The sequence below is a fragment of the Atractosteus spatula genome, chromosome 7 (assembly GCF_055471065.1).
Source record: "Atractosteus spatula isolate fAtrSpa1 chromosome 7, fAtrSpa1.hap1, whole genome shotgun sequence".
NCBI lineage: Eukaryota > Metazoa > Chordata > Actinopteri > Semionotiformes > Lepisosteidae > Atractosteus > Atractosteus spatula.
The window spans coordinates 49,341,233-49,358,970 of record NC_142712.1 but is presented as its reverse complement, the minus strand read 5'-3'; the positions used below and the strand labels follow the sequence as shown (position 1 = coordinate 49,358,970).

General features: G+C 40.3%; 1 protein-coding gene across 1 annotated transcript in view; it reads left to right on the top strand.

Moving 5' to 3' along the window:
* entrep2 (endosomal transmembrane epsin interactor 2) overlaps positions 1 to 17,738 on the top strand; it is a 145,313-nt gene that overhangs the window by 110,022 nt on the left and 17,553 nt on the right. The window contains exon 4 of the mRNA XM_088920057.1: positions 9,388 to 9,519. Coding sequence (XP_088776183.1) covers positions 9,388 to 9,519 — 132 coding nt within the window. The remainder of the gene's footprint in view (positions 1 to 9,387; positions 9,520 to 17,738) is intronic.

Genomic DNA, 17,738 nt, shown 5'->3' with positions numbered 1-17,738 from the left:
AAATGCCCCCTGTTGATCTTAGTTGTGTGCACTTTGGTTAAAAGCTTTTATTTTGAGGGGAGAGAAAACATGGCCACATGCGTATGAAGGGTACGGGAGGGTCTTAACACTTGTGAGGGTTTGGTGCTTGAAATTCCTAACTATTCAAAGGGTTAGTTTGGTAAAAAAAGTTGATGCACTGGCTTTAAGTTAATTAAAATTACATTGATCAACTAAAACAAAAAACCAGTGATCACAAACGTATTGCAATTGGCTAAAATAAACAATATGAATCCCTCCTCTATGTCCAGCGAATGCCTGCACTTTTATCTCTCTGAAAACGGCGATAAAACTGTCAGTGAGCCTGTAATGTCAACTCCAGTCTGTCATTCCTCAAACTGCCAACACAGAACCGGGCAAGTCTGTTACAGAATAAAAACAGGAACACGCTGAGATGAGGGTACTGGGTAGGGAGTGGGTAGGGAGTGCTTGGGCAGGGGGCAGGGGGCAGGGGGCAGGGAGAGGCTCGTTCATTAGCTGGATTCGTCTCATGATTCTAGTCTGTTGCGCCGCTAATTGGACAGTTGCGGTTAACAGCCTTCATCTTGGTTTCATCCCGCTCTGCTCCTCTTCCATGCAAGACCACGCTGGCAAAACCAAATCGCAAATAAGCGCATTCACCAATGTTGAAATTCACAGATGTCAATTCCCTACTGTACATCAAAGTGGGTTATGCTTTACAATGATTATCTCTGCATATGTTTTTTTTTTGGTTTGGAAAATCACCCTTTCAGCATGGTTTATTTGGACAGTGTCTTACAGTCTTCACAGTAAAAATCTTCATGTGGTATTTGAAAGCACACTGTGGCTCCATTGACAAGGAGGGAAACTGCAGAGTGACAGCACAGGAAACAAGCTGGTCAATCAAGCACAGTGTGCGCCTCACTTGGTAAATGCCAAGTAGCTTCTAGAGGGAAAAGGCATTTAATGTCAAGCATTTCAGAAACAAAAGTCCAGACTAGGAAAATAAATTTATGGCCTTTATATTCTAATCGCCTGATCTGCTAGGTAATGACTGGTTTCCACACTGTTTTTTTTTCTAGTTCATTTCCTTTTAGTTTTTTTCTGGACGGACATCTGAAGATTTGTGTCTTAACATCCACAGTGGGAAACTGAAACTGAGTGAATGGGACTGTACGCTTATGGAGGGAGCTGTTCTTATGTCACTTTCCGTGAGGTGCATGTGCAGTATGAGTGCCCCAATTCTTAAAAGCTCCAGTTCTAAAAACAGAGATGCAGAATAAGCAGTGGGAAAATAGTAAAAAAATCTTTTGCAGTCTGTCTGCTGAGAGTAACTTGTTAATGTCTATTTCTTTTCAACTGCAAATGAGCTAGCTTTTAAAATCAGCCCGGTATTACTTTGCTCCTCCACTCTGACATTTAACCACTGCTTCTGTTAGCAGTGAAGACTGTTTTAAATAATGCACAGCGAAAACCCTCTCATTTCACAACTAACATGTCTTTTCTTTCACGACAATGCAGGAGCGTCTGTGTTGCCTCTTTCTCAATAGTAGGGATATAGCAGAGAAATTAATGAAGGCATTAGAAGGTGTTACAACAAACAGGAGAATAAGAAACCAGCAAGCTGTGTGTCAGTTACACTAAGGATTCACTGTATATTAAATCTGTCAGCTGTAATAATTGTAATATTTAAATTAGCCTAAAAAGTCTTTTTCATAAACAGCTTCTTCACCAACTTTGACAAGTTATTTTCCTGTATTCTAGTTTATTGCTTATTCTTGTGGCTAATTGGCTATTAAGCTTTTAAACCTGAACTATTCCTTTTGGCTTGTGGGGAAGAATATCGTGCAAGAGTAAATGATAAATTTCTGTTTGCTGTGACATTACCTGCAGTATTGCACCATCTGTTTGACATTTTAGAGCCGCCTGGTCCTCTGCACATTCCTTCTGAATGTGACGTGCTCAGATTAACTGACTGTGAGCACAGAGTGATGTCTGCAGATCAAACACGCCTATTCGTGCGCTCCTCATGAATTTTTCTGTCCTTCTCTAGATCTTTCTCTTCACGGCAGTCCAAGAGTCTAGCAGATTGAAAACAGCTGTCCTCAGCAGGGTTTAGGGTCCCATATGGAGTGGCTGCTTGGGCACTCTCTCCCTTTAACATCTCAGAGAGACGCTCAGTCACCTGGGGATCTGTGCTTAGATTGGCTTTAGTTATGTGTACACTGTTCCCATCGCTTCCCATGATAATGGAAAGACAGATTTCACGGCTCTGCGTTTTCCATGAGATCACTAATTCTGTACTGGCAAAGAATTGCTGTATATTCCCTTCATCTGACAGCTTTATAATGGACAGGGCACCAATTAAATATCATGGAAATGATATTGATTTAAAACTTCCAGTATATTAAAAGTTGGTGTTTGTGGTTCTCAGTCCTTCTTCACGGCTCTCGCCCTTTTCATTTTCTTATTTCTTGCTGACCGTGGGCCTGGTGCCCGGGTGATCTATGATCTGCTGCAGAGCAGGAAGCTGGAGCCGTCAGTGGGAAGGCTGTGCCTTTGCAGGAGTCTGTCTGGAACTCACATGGACTTTTACAAGCTAGATGGGATGATTGATCTCGTCTCATTTGTAACAGTTATATTCATTTTTGTATTATTTTCGTCTGAACATTTCTTAGGGTCGGCATGTCTGCAGGGTTTCTACAGTAGGTCTCCGTAAAGTAGCCGCACCTGCAGGACTGTCCAGCCCGTTCAGTTAAGGCTGTACTTAGATGGTTTGACTTAAGAACTGTTTTGGAATGAGCACCGGCAAACACACCTGTCCTTCAGAACCTAAGGCAGGAGACCTCTGCCTTAGACACCACACCTTTTAGTTTTCTGCATTTCATATCGTGGGGTTTACTTTATGTTTTGTCAACTCAGATATACCTGTAAGTGATTGTTAGAAAAAGTGTGCCTCGGTGTGCATTATGGAGTTCAGTTCAAATATTCAAATACCACACAAATGAGAACAAAAACTGCTTGTTCTCATGGTAACAATGCAGTGACTTTGCTAGGGCAATCATCACACCAATCTGAAATGCACATACAGTACTTCCTTCACAAATTGTTGTTTCATTGCCCACATTAAACCCAGCTGGCTGTTTGCATAATAAGTATTAGTTTAAAGAAAGCGATACAAGGACGACCACTCCTTATCTGTGATTGAGCAAGGGATAGTATCAAGTAATTCTACTAAAAATTATTGTAAATTTCGAGTAAGACAAAACTAGCATAGAAGCTCTTATGTCATGTATAACTGTGTAATATCTAAAATTTGAGAAATTTCTGTCAAAAACTCTGATCTTTATTCAACCTGTGGCATCCCAGACATTCAATATTAAGGAAAAGTTGTCTTGTTTTTCTTTAGAATTCTGTGTCCTAGATTTGAGAGCTACTGTAAGTGACTGTCAAATTCTTAATGAACCTACAGTATACAATGGGTAAAAAGTGAAATCAGTTTTTTATCTTCATTTCTATCTGAGTACAATGACTTATTACTTACAGTGATATTTACTTAATAGAAAATATTTTAATGTTCCTGGTTCTCAGGTCTGAGACAATAGTTTAGTACTGTTAAAGCCTGCAGTTCTGGCAGTGTTCACATACTGTAGTGCTGCATGCAGACGAGCTGAGTGAGTCAGTCCAAAAGAGCTGTTTGAGGGAAGAGAGATGTCATTACGGCAGAAAACCTCAGCTGCTCTTTAACTCAGATATTCTAAAGGTCGGCTCTCGTTCAGGGTACACAATGCCATAAGCCATCAAAATAAAAAAAAAACAGGTCTGTAAGGTAGATTAAAGTTTTAGGATGAAAATGAAATATGCATACAGTAGTTTGCTTTTGTGCGATCCTTCATTATTACAGAATATCATAAACCTAAAAAAACACTTTTATTCACTGTACATAGGCATGAGACCCTTTTCCTGCATATTTTTAGCACATTTTTCTAATAAGGAACAAGTTAGTATTTAATGCTTATACAGAGTCATTCTTCTTTGTCTTCTTGCTGGAATTATTAGTAAGTATTGTTATTGCTGTTACTATAGGGAGTGTCTCTTATGTCATTTTAGAGCTTGCTGAGCTTTCATTTACAGCGTCACAGGTATACTGTAGGTGGCTCTGCTGTTCATCTCTTACTGGTCCCTCCTGCCATGTGTTCTTAGAAGACTGTTCTTTGATGTTGTAAAAAGCAAAACTGAAAATGCTCTTGGTTTTCCCATTTCTGTGTGTCACTCAGCAAACTTAGGCACCTGCAGAATACAGTAATGGAGGCTTTCTGTTTTTTTTTAGACACAGGCAAGGAGGTGATCTTTCTGAATCTGATGCACTGGGACCCTGTCCTTTTACAGGGTGATGCCTGGCCTCAGTACAGCAGGAGACTGTCAGGAGCGAGTGGCTGTGCGGCATCACTTTAAGAACATGGAGTCCCACACCAGGCTGTGGAGATGCCGCAAGATAATCAGTTCCTTACAGTCTGCTGCAGTGACAGCTGTTGTCACTAATTGGGAGGCTGGAAGAGAGATTTGCATATTAAATTAACTGACCAGCCCCCTTCCTTCATATTAACACCTCTTTGGAGACCGTATCCCATGACTGAAATTTTAAGTATGTGTTTTTCCCAATTCAATTAGATTGCAATATAATCAGGTTTTCACCTCACCTTTTTCTTCAGTCGGATACAAGCAGGAAGTGGCTTGAAAAAAAATCTTAATTAAGTCTTGCATTACACTGCAACCAGTACTAATGGATTTCCTCACTGAGCAGAGGAAAATCTAAAACAGACGAGCGCTGGTAAACAGGCACCCTAATGACAAGAACACTGAATTAATCATTTGATCATTTGACATGAAAATGCTGGAAAAGGAGGGAAATGTTATGGTGGGTGCTAAGAATAAAGAGGAACTTACATTTACTTTCACAGTTTACACTGGCCATTAAACGAACCAGTCACAGCTCCCTGCATGTCTCCCAGCACATCTGAATCACCCGTGCTGCTCATCAGGAAAAAGAACAGAAACGCTTTGTGTCACTTTCCTCTGGAAGTGGATAAGAAAGGTGATGAAGGGGAAGGTTCTGGATTAGGGAATTACATATTTTGAAAAGATAACAATCAGGTTTAGGTTAAGACTCTGAAAGGCCTGGGAGTGGCATCCTTCACCAGTTTTCTCCCTGCGCGGCTGCTTGGGAGTTTTAGCCTGATCTAGGCGTGGTCTGAAATATTCTGAGACTTCAGTATTCTTTTACCCTTCTCCTGACCTGTGTCATTCAATGACTTTATGCCCTTAGGTTGATTCTTTGTTTGAAATTCACTACCTGACCAAGGAACCTCTCAGAGATAAGTGCTTTTATTGTGCAATCCTGAGAACCACTGTTACTGCACGCAGAGGTCACTCAGCTCATTTTGTGAAGCAGTAAGGTCATTTTGTGCATCTAAATTAATTTAGGCTTGCCACAGCTAAGGGTTTGATTACTTAAGCAATCGTCCACCCATTTTCATACCGCTTTATCCACTTCAGGGTCTCAGGGGATCTGGAGCCTATCCTAGCAAGCAAACAAACTCAAATACAAATACAACCAATAAAAACTCTATGCAGATACTTTAGCACCCCAGCTACAGAATTGAACCCAGGGACGCAGCACACTCAGCCAGCAATGCTAACCACTGCGTCACTGTGTCATCCACCTAAGCAATCATGACTTTACCATTTTTCTTTCATATTATTTACTCTTCTTTCTTGTTCTTCGCTTTGAATGCATAGGATAGGTTTTGTGTATAACATATTAATTGCTGCTTCAAACTGTCATGCCTGCAAGCTTTAAAGCCACAAAATGTGAAAACTGTAAAGTCTGAATATGTTTGCAAGGCACTGTGGATGTCAGAGCTGTGGAAAATAACAGGGTACCTGTGCTCTTTATGTCCGTGTGCTGAAAAGCTGTCTTATATGTCTCTCGATAAGCCACAAGATCAGCACAGATAAAGGTTAGTGTTATTTAAATGCATTAAATGGGAATTGAAGATGTGTCAATCCAGGCAAGGGAGTGTTTACTCTGCGGGTCAGTCTGCAAACGAAAAATACAAAGCAGTCAAGGTTTAAAACAAAAGGAAATACTGTGACTATGGGAGGCTCTGATAAGTGCTGAACTTTCATGCCTTTTGCTCCATGGTAATTTACTGCGGTTTGGTATTCACTTTGGTGATGCAAAATTCTTAATGAGTGCGTGCCAGGAAACACAGAGCGGCACCTTGCCTTCGTGCTGTGCCCTACTGTCTCTGCTTCTGTCAGTGCTGGTGCGGTTAATATCACGGGAGTTGTGACGGGGTCAGGCCGTGTTAATTATTTGCGTGTGCTCCTTGGATTGGATGAATGTGTGATCAGGAAATGTCAGCGCACAGTGGTTCATAGTGGTTCATGGGAAAAAGTCTCCTCTGGTTGATCATATTATTTGAGATGGTGGGTGTCTGCTTCCAGTGTGGCCACTCATTACATTAATGGCCTCGGCTCTTCTGCCAGCAGAGGTTGGGGGGTCCTTATGCCTGCTCGACTGGAGCGCGCTCTGGACCCCAGCAGAGCTCAGCCAGGACGTGTGTCATGCTAGCAGGACCAGTGCAATAGATGTGATGAAGGAGGGAGCTGAAGATCACAGTGCCGAGAGAGATCAAAGCCCAGTCATTCCAATGATTGAATTTCAAGATGAGTTTTTTTGTTTTATTGCAAAGAATAAGAGTCTGACTTCCAGAGTGGAGCTGGTGTTTTTGTTCTATAAAAGCTTTCATAATCTTTATAAAGGTTCCCATCAATGCGACCTAAATACTATTATTACAAGCAATATTTTTGCAGATTTTGGAAAACCTTTAATATTTAGAATTTTATTGCTCCTAGAATCCTATAGGAAGAGAAGAACTATTAAGGTCAGCTGTAGCCTTCATTGGTAAACGTTTTTTGTTATAGTTTTAGAAAATACAGTACATTCACTAGTCTGTTTGCTATATCCCCAAATCTAAATCCTTGCTGTTTCTATTGGACACTCAGAAAAATATTTATCATTTCTAATACACTGTTACCGCAAACACTTTGTGTTACTACCGTATTGCTTTTTTTCCACACGTTGAATGATTTTTAATTTAACTGAATAATTTCAGCCCCTCATAAATTATTTGCTGGTTATTGAAAGACATTAAGATTTGGTGGACATTGCGTGCACATAAGCAGCAAAAAATGTGCGCATTTAATAATGTATATTTAATCATAAAAGTATTCCATCTCAAAGATTTTTCAGATGATCACAGATAATTGTGGAGTCTATGTATCACCCTGTCACAGTACACAGGCCGTATGATGTATACTCATAAATGAGAGGCAATCTTAAAAAAAAGGTGATGTTTTGGATCCCAGGATGTCTTTAAGAGGGTAGAAAGTTAATAAGTCAGTTATATTAAACTGCCAGCACTGTGTATGTGCAGCTAGTCGAGAGACAGATAAAAGTGAACTTGCAACAGTCTCTTGAAATTGCACACAGAGGAATCCAAAACACTTTGAATGTCTGGTTTTACTTATTTTACCCCATTTCATTACAGCAACAGGTAATCAGTCGCTCTATTTCCAATGTTGTTTTTACAAATGATGGACTCATTGATAATGACAGAGAACATTTGCTATGGTGCTATAAAACTGGTGCATTTTGTTTTCTGAAGTCAAAGTCACTTTGTTGTTTAGTACTGTACTTTCAAATGGTTTTCAAAGCAGTTTTATTGGACAGTTGAAAAGGAACTCTTAAAACTGGTAAGCACTTTACTTTAACAGTAGGGTTTGATGCATTTCTGACTCACATTTGCCTAAAAATGTTAGGTAACTTCAGAGATAGTTTTTAAAGTCAAAATCAATTATTTAAAACATGGTATATCTGCTTTTAATGGTGATAGAATCCAAATGATTTCACCCTTACTCTCATCTGAATATATCTTTGCACATGGTGATAAATGTATTACTGTTGCCTTTTTTACATTAGCGGCCCTTGTAGCTTTGACCTTTTAAGGGCCTTTATAGTAGTAAATTGTGACAGATGTTTTAAAACTGGCCTTATATCAACCTTTGCCATTATTGGAGTTTCCTAGCAGTTTATGATGATGATATCGGACTGTCTACAAATTGCTGGATTAAGCCAAGCTCTCTGGGTCATTTGTCATTTTGTAAATTGTTAATGCCATCAGAGCTAGGCACATCTTTCTATGTGTGTAAACGTGCCCAGTGGAGCACACTGCAATTGTTCTGTTGTTTTTTCTGTAACGTACTGTATTGCACATACGGGAGACATGGTAGCTCAGAGGTTAGTACTGCTGCGTCACAGCCCTTGCGTTGTAGGTTCAATCCCAGTCCATCGTACCTCCTGCGAGTAGTTCGCATGCTCTCCCCTTGTCCATGTAGGTTTCTTCTGGGCGTTTAGGTTTCCTGCCATTTCCCAAACACATGCTGGCTAGGTTAGTGTCCTGTGTTTCTGAGAGAGGTTCCACATTGCTGGGGCATTGAATTCACTAACGAAGGTCGCTGCCTCTTTAAAATTCAACCACTGCCCTCTTACAAATATAGAGGCATTGCACGTTAAATGCAAAAAGATCAAATGGTCCTTTGGTGTTCCCTGTACGCTATTTGGCTCCCTTCTGTGCCTGCAGTGTGAGTCAGGTACTGTGCTTGAAGTGACATTATGATAATTAGAATATCTGCTATGATGTCAAGGTTTTGGAGCAAAGCTCTTGCCTCAGTTCAGTAGTGAGTAATATTATAATTTACAGAACCATATTACGTGATAATATGATATGTATTAAGTGCTGCAGTGTTTTAGAGGAGGAAGTCATCTGTGCCTTTTGGTAAATTCTGGGTGTCTGCCTGCTGGCTGACTCCAGATTGTTGCATTATGTGTTTGGATTGACATGATTAGCCGCCCAGTAGCAGGGCAGCAGCAGTTCAGGAGATCAGTATTTGTTTAATAACAGACCATCTTTCAAAAGTAGATTGTGCTGCCGAGCCAAAAAATAAGTTCTGGATCCAGATATCCAGATGACTCTGCAGACCCTTTCTGAAGTGATATACAATTGAGCACTGCTGCACTATTTGCATGTCTTCAAGCGTCCGCTGGCTTACATATTACACTTAATAAAGACCCCAACTGTTTTTCCACATGCAGGAAAGTATCTGGATGTCTTCAAGTGCTTTGGAAATGGGGTTTAGGCCAAGATCTGTATTGGAAACAGAAGGCCTGTACTGGGGTTGGTGGCAGTGGGCCCATGCGACTGTCAGAGCTGCTCACTCTGCTTTGGTTTGCTCACAGGGTCTTTCTGTTCTCCCTCCCAGATCAAGTTTGACAGCGACGGTGTCTGCGTGTGTTGTGAGATGCAGCAGCAGAGTCCCGGCTGCAATAACCTAGGGGAAACGCTGAAGCTGAACCCACTGAGGGAATGCAACACCATCCGGCTGAGGCTGAAGGTGGGTCAGCATGCACAACTCCTCACTGGGGTGGATACAGGTGTCGGGAAGGTCCGTACGTTTTTCGGCAAGAGAAAATCCGAGAGAAGACCACCTCAGGGTACAGTCATTCTGACAGGTGTCTTCCTCAGTGCCTGAGTCTGTTTGTTCAGTGAAGGTGTCTGCTGAACTGCCAGCTTGCATTTCTTTTTAAGTGGGGATTTTTGTAGCACTGCTGATCTGATGCTATCACAAAGACTTTTGTCACGACACTGAAATCCACAGCAAGGTTAGTTTTCAGCTTTTTGCTTTCCAGTGGTTGTCACTAAGCTCATCCCTGGCCCATCCTCATCCATCCAGTCAGTTGTGAGGCATTTAGACACACAGTGCTCAGAGATTCAAAGATCAATCCAGTAGTGCTCAATTTACTCCAGTCCACGTGAAAAGAGCTGTCTTCATTCTTACATACTGTAAGTAGCTTATGTTCATTTAACATTTTTTTCTTTTTCATTAGTATGGCTCATTATTTTTGTTACACACATTCGGTTTTGTTATATTTTTCACATCTCAGCTTGCGGCAATAAACTTTGCAGCCGCCTGCAGGAGAGAACAAGGAAGTGTAGGGAAACACCTCTGTCCCTCCCTCCTACCTTTGAGCCACTTGTCTTTTCACACATCACAGGCAACAGTCCCGCAGTGGAGGTTCAGCTACAATTGAAAAGGATTCAATCACCAGTGAGGCCACAGGGAGCGCTGTGTCCCTATGAGTTGAGAGAGCCCCAGACCATCTAAGCCTACCCTCCCCTTGGCGGCACTCAGGGGGAGGGTAGATACTCAGACAATTGAGTTCCAACACTTGCGGAATCCCTGTCACATCCGGATAGTGACATGGCCTATGCTCAGACCCAGATCATTAAGCTCAGATGAGCTCTTCTGTCAGTTGAGCCAGTCACCAAATTTATATCAAGTTCATTGGTAACAAACTGCACATGCACTTTTAAATATTATACATAATATTTTTAATTTCTGTAATTAATATGTGTAAATGGATACTCTGCTCTATAATACCCAAATAATTTAACTTATCTTAGTCGCACAGTGAACCCACAATTGAAAACCTCCAGCACTACTACAAGAAAGAAATCTTTTGTTCGGACTCTAGAAAACAGCTGTGTGAGTGTTGTTGACCAGGCTAAGTTTCTGCAGCTGTCGTATATAAAACTGATACAGATGAATGAAATAGTGATGGTACTCTTGAGCACAGACAGCTTAATTTAGAGGGTATATTCTTTCTGACGCTGTCTTTTTCTGTTTCTCCTTCAGAAAAGCTGCTAAAAAGATCCCTTCTGCAACATATACTGTATTTGAGTCAGAAATTATTTTCGAACGCTTTTTATTGATTTCAGGTATAACATCAATAAGCAGGTGAAAGTCTTTTAAAAAGATGCACAAGTTGAGAGAAGAATCAATGTGTTTTACATTTCTTACAGGAGCTCATAAAAATGTTTCTTAATGACTCCCATAAAAGTATTATTAAGTGATATGAGAGTTACTCCACTCCAGCAAAATGAAATGGCATTTCTCATTACTATTGTAATGAACAATAGAGCATTCCTTACAGTAGACCCCCCAAGGAGTGCTATAGAGAATTTCTGGATCAAAGTTTGTTCAGTCTGATTATCAGGTTCGTAAATACTTGCCTGTCATTCTGAAAATTATTTTAATTCTTTAGAGTTTGAGATACTGTACAACACTAAGCCGGCAGCATTAGAGAAAATATTGATGAGCAGATCTATTGAAATGCATCCCTAATTGCTGTAAAAATCCATTTAAACAGACACTGCATGAGTTCTGGTGAGAAGAGGCACAAATGACCCTGTCTTCCTAGCCAAGTAGCTTTGAATTTAAATTGCAGCTGAGGTTGCCTTTGACGTGTGCCAGGGAGCTCTTTAAACTTCCTTACAGAAATCCAGGATGGTGAAAGTCTCGTTTCTTGCAAAGGATTACTCTGTCCCAGTGCCCAGACTCCTGACATTGTCTCCCAAAGAAACCATGCCCTCTCTGTGCAAGCACAATTGAAAGTGTCTGACAAAGCCCTTGATGTATTCATCTTGAGTAAGTGCCTTTACTTCATGCAGTTCCTTTTTATGGTGGGCCACATAATAAAGAGAACCAAACATAAATGAAAATGAATGTATCTTTAAAAAGAAAAAACAGATGTGGTATTGCTGTTCATTTTGAACCATATAGAACATTATTCTAATGAATCTTCACAGACGAAAGAGCTCTTAAAAGGATCTTTAAATTAATTCAAAATGGATGTGGCCTGGGCTTCTCATATTTCTTTTTTTCTGTGTTCACTTAAACATTGACTTTCTATCAAAGACATTAACTATACTGTATTAAGTTGTCCTAAGCTGTTTAGAAGCTACTCAGTTCGCATGAAAACCATCTGTACTTTAATAAAAAAAAGGGTTAGAATACAGACAACACAAAATAATTTCATTAAATAAAGAAATGAAGAAGCAGTCCCAGTTGATCTTGTGTCTTTCCACAAAGAAAAGCCACCAGTTACATTTAGGAGACCCTCCTCAACTCCCTTCATGTAGGCTAGAGCCCCAAATTCATCTCCTTATATTCCATGTCCATCCTTGTTCCCCCACTCCTTTAGAACTGTCGTCCTGTTTCCTTTCTTCACTTTGACTTTAAAACCCTAGAGCAGACAGCACACCACTACCTCCCTGCCCATCTGTTGGCACCTGTTTCAAGTTTCATCTGTTTGAGCAACATTTGTGATCTTTTCGACTGCGTCATTCAATAACTCATACTCACTGTATTGTATTTTATGTTTGATTTTAATTAATTTCTGAGCTGGCAAAGTTATCGGATAGTTGGACTTGTCTAATGTTATGGTGTAATACATACTTACAGGTTGTTTGCATTACTAGACTGCATCCACATCTGTATGCTGTTCTTACTATTTCATTTTGTTTGCATGCTACTTGCAATACTCCTTAAGGTTCTGCTGGCATCCATAGCCATTTTATTAATGTAGTTTATTGTTATTATTTAGCTTATTTTATGCAGATGACTGCCTGATGTATATATGATTTAATAATAACTACTAGTAATAGAATAATTACCATTATAATAACATCAACAATTATTATTATTTGTCTTTATCAGCAAAAAAAGGTCATATTAATATATTGACCTCATCTCAGCCAGGAAAGGACTGATGAGATATCTCTGCTTTTTGACTCTTCACTACCTGGACGTGAACCTTGTTTCCCGAATGGCTGTGGAAAGCTGGAGAGATTTCATGAGCTGTGGAGTGGGTGCTAGTGAACTGATAACATGCATGCTTCTGTGATTATGAGCCTTAATTATTGGCAGGATACTCTGTGATAGCCGAGCTTTGGAGCCCTTGTGTTATCAGTTACCCCAGATACTCACATCTAATTTACATGCAGTCACTGTCCTGGGGTCTCAGCTGGAGAAGATTATATACTATGCAATCTGCCAGTGCATCCATAGCACGTCAATATGATTTTAATCCTTCCTGCTGCCCTCTTTGTACTTCATCCGTGATGCACCGTTTCTCCCGTGCCCCTCCCCAGCCTCACGCCAGGTCTGCCCTTTTGTAGTGAGTCTGTGTTAAACCTCTTTGTCCTTCTGGTGCCTGAAAAAGCAGTATTCGATCTGCTTGTGCCTTTGCAGTGGACTGTCAAGAAGCGAAATGGTAGAAAAGCTAGGAAAAGGCTGAATAAAGTCTCTGTGCGTTGTTCTCCTGTCCATTTTAGTGTCCCTGTACTAAACACAAGGAGCTGTATTCATAAATCACATGCCATCATGCTAAGTTTACGCCAGCTTTTTTTTTTCCAAGTAAGAAAATGGTGTGACAGAGTTGGAAAGTGTCCCATGAATCTATCCAGATGCTGAATAAAGTCTTTCAGTAGTCTGTGTAAATGTTTCTTCTTAATTTTATGTGAACTTAAGATGGATAACACGCATGTTGTGTTTCAGTGTGTGCTTAGGTTCACCAGAAACACCTTCTGTTTTGTTGCATTTTCACAAATTGAAGAATCGCATGCCTCACAGATTCCACAAACCAGAAGAAAAGCATGCTCTGAGGTGACGCTTCAGAGACCATAAGAAGGTCTGTAATAAGTACCTACTGTAGATCCACATTTTCTAAGTGTCTTTCTGAAGAATATGGAAAATGGAAAGATAGCTCTTTTGATGTTCTACACATTTGTCAAAACAGGCTCCTGTGAGACTTGAGGTTAATGCAAGTTTTGTGAAATATTTTACAGAGTGTGCTGTAGGCCTTTTTATGTGCTACCCTACAATTTCCACTCAGGCAAGCTGTTTTAAAATGTATGAAATTCTGGTATATCTTATTTCATGGGAAGCATTGTTGCATTGGGCCTAGTAGGTATGCATGTTGCTCAGGTAGGACTGTTAATGCGATGCTAAAAACACACAGGTAGAAAGCTGTGAAATTTGAGAATGGAGAATCAGTATCTGTACCACTAATTGTTCACAGGTTTTATATTCCCTTGTTTGCCTTGTCTGTGCAATTATTTGAAGCAGATTTTTACATTACACCCACATCCTCAGAATCTCTTCCAATGCCTAATGTTTTAAGAGATAGATGCTGATTTTGAAAATATTTATTTCCCATTTTGCTTAATGTACTGTATGTAAAACAAAAAAAATCTAATAATGTAGAAGGAAAAGTTATCTGTAGAGGTCACATCAGCTAATGAGTATCTAGCACATAGCATGAAAAATAGGAATTTCAGTAGAACTAAAAGCTAACTTGTAATGCTAATTTATTTGATCCAAAAAATCAATCAATAATCAAAAGTCTTAACCTTCCACATGTTTTACTCTAACCACAGACTAGCTGAGGGCAAGGTCATTTGGAGAGGTGGTGTGTTCTGTATGCACAGCCCATTAGCTGTTCCCTTAAATGTATTACCTCTGCAGCTCTGACATGAATTACTATGTAAATATGTAAATGGTAGTCACCCAGAAGAACTTTATATCAGTGCTCACATCTGTAAGGCAGATGTATAGACGTTTCCAGCACTAGAATAACACAAACAAATCCTTTGCTAATGGCAGTCAGATTATATGAACAGACAAAAGCAGAAAGGAAATAAAAGAGATCGTTTTCAGTTTGTATGTTTTCTCAGTTGTCTGTGAAGTGGCTTTGTGTGTTGAACTTGCTGAGAGCAGAGAGTGAGTGTGGAGAGTGGATGAATGGGCAGAACTGTCAGAGGCTTTTCTGAGAAGAATGTTTTTATTAGGACCAAAGCCCGTGCTTTGGGGAAAAGGCGCCACCCAGTGGTGAGATTTAGCATGGTTGAGGTTAAAAGGGATCTGCTTGAGTGGTGCATTGGCCTTAGCAGTGGGGCTTGTAAATGAAGGCTGCTCTGTCAGAGGTCTCTCCTGTAAATTCCTGCAGCAGTCGCTCAGGTACTAGGGAGATCATAATGCACCACACTGTATATTTATCTTTTAAACCCAAAGAGGATAGGAATGCCTTCAGGACAGGAGGTACCTCAATGGTCAAGTCTCACAAATTGGAACCTGATTGAACACGGACTGGAGCGTGCTGTTTACCCAGACTGTGTGGTTAGTGATTCAACCTTCTGATAATTTTTCAACTGCCTGTCTGTTTATAATTCCACGAAGGATTTCCTGCGATCTTTCGTTCCTTGCAGAATGAATCGCTTGACCTGTGGCTGTTTAGAAAGGGGGCAGCAAGCGGAGTCTGTTTCACCTTAACCCGGCGACACGAGTTTTTGTGGCTTTGTACGCTTAAAAAAACAAACAAAAAAATGTGCAAGAGTCCTTCTTTTTTTTTCAGAAAGGCAACAGTTTTTCTAGGATATTGCTGCAGTGTTATGCAAGGCAGCTTTTAATAGGAACTATGAAATGGCACATCAGTAGTGATCCCCTGCCATGTGGTGTAGAGATACACGGAATATTTGCTGGGTTATTCCAGGGGAACAAGACAGTGACGGCGTGTTTGGAAGCTACAGTATGTGACATGAGAAACATGAGAGAATCGGCCATGCGGAGTATTGCTTTGGGGTTTATATCCCTGATGGCATACTGCTGTTGTACAGTTGTATATTCTCTTGCAGTGCTCCAGTATATGACTTTTCTCCAGGTCATCACCGTAAATGGGAAACCACTTTCAACTGGTTTGCCGAGTAAAATAAAGGAATAGAAAAAGAGTCAAGCAAGCATTCCCTGGAATTAAGCAAGTGTGTCCTGTTGGGGAACTCCTTTCTTTCATAAAGAAACGAGACAAATCTGCTGTTGGCATTTAAAAAAACGAAGATGAAGATCGTGACGGAAGTGTTGCTTTCCTGCTGTCACTGATTTAGCTGAAAGGCTTTTGCCTTTCTTTGGGTTACAGCTTCTTGCAGTAAGAGTCAGCAGTATACTGTAAGTGTGTTATCTCGTAGCCCCGAGGGTAGCTGTGCAGAAGGTGTTCGTCCTTCCCATTTAAAAGAAAAACAAGAGAATAAAAATAAGTTGTCATACGCGAAAAGAAAATCGAGTGTGTATTTTTTTTCGGTTTGTTACTGTGAGCCTAGGCTATGCTCAAATGAACTATAAGTTTGTCTTCAAAACGAAAAATGAACATGACACTAAAGCAGAAACTATTTTCACAGCAGCAATTATGGTAAAAAAAACAGCATGATTTATGTTTCATATGGAGTGAATTACTTTAACCGCATCACTGCTGATCACACAACGATCTGTCAATCACTGTTTCCAGAGCTCGTTGTCTAGCTCCATACCTTTTTAAAAAACAAACAATTAGCAGTTAGTGACAGAATCCATTTTGTCAGATTTGTGCCTTAACTGGGGGATCATGCTGTATGCTATAGCAGTTTTGCAAGCAGTCATCTTGGCCAAATCAAACCTTTTTTATCTCAGAAATGCATTCCTTTCTGGTGTGAAAGACTCAGGGTACAGAAGTGTCTTTTATTAAAAAGCGTTACACAGGACAAATGTATGAAGTGATTACGCACACTCTTCTGAAGCACCAGCCTCATAACTGTTCTCAGGTTCTGCAGACATGTGAATAAACACAAAATCTAACCATGCTGGAAAAATAAAAGATTCCAGTATCTATTTTTAACTGTATGATTTTTTCCCAGTGGAACTCTTTTCTTTCTTTTTCTTTGCTTTATTTTTAAAGGGCTGAAATAAAGGAAGACAGAATGTGTGAATGTTTTGCCCATGAACTATATTTCTTAAGTGTTTCGAGTTATTTTTGGCGAATTTCTAAGTACTTCACTATTTTTGCAATAAACAATGCTCTGAAATGAGTTGTGCAGCTGTAGCCTTGCAGATGCTGTGACCACAGAGCATTTGGGATTTATTTTGTTAAATGAACACTTTGCTTTTAATACACTTGTCGCCCCGCAAAATACGAATTTTATCCTGGGAGACCTGAAATAAAATCTCGAATTCAGCTTGCGTGTTTCTGTATATGCTTCTTAATTTTAAAATCTGAAAGAGATAAAAGGAACTGATTTCCCACATGACACAAATTAATTATGGACCTTTAATTTGAGCAGATTTGAGTCTTATTCCCTTTTCACTGCTCACACAATTGAGCCAGATCTTTGAATTGGGATGTGTTTGAGGCATTCTCTTTCTGGCCTTGTGCGTGGCTACATTTGTGTCCTGACCTTAATACTGAAGGTTTTTCTTACAAAAAACACTTACAAATCTATTTGTTCATTCTATCTTAGGTTTTAATATTATCCAAACGCTTCTTCCAGTTCAGGGTCATGGGGAGCCAGGGCCTAGTCTGGCAAGCAACAGGCATAAAGGTGGCTCCACAATAGGTAGAACAGCAGTTCACCACAGGGCAGACACACAGACAGAGACACACACATTCACACCAGGGTCAGTTTCCCTATAAGCTAATTGCCCTACTACTCCATGCAAACATGGAGAAAACTCCACACAGACAACACACCAGGTCCAGATCTGAGATAGCAACCCAGGGCCCCAGCCATGCTAACCACCACACCAGTCTGCCACCTAGGACTCAACGCATAATTATTTCATGATCTTAAAGCATATTATTTTACAGTATATACAACAGAAGAAGCTACCTCTCTGTGCATGTGTGTGTCCAGCGATGCACTGGCGTCCCATCCATGGTGTACCCTGCCTTGCTTGGATTGGCTCTGGCT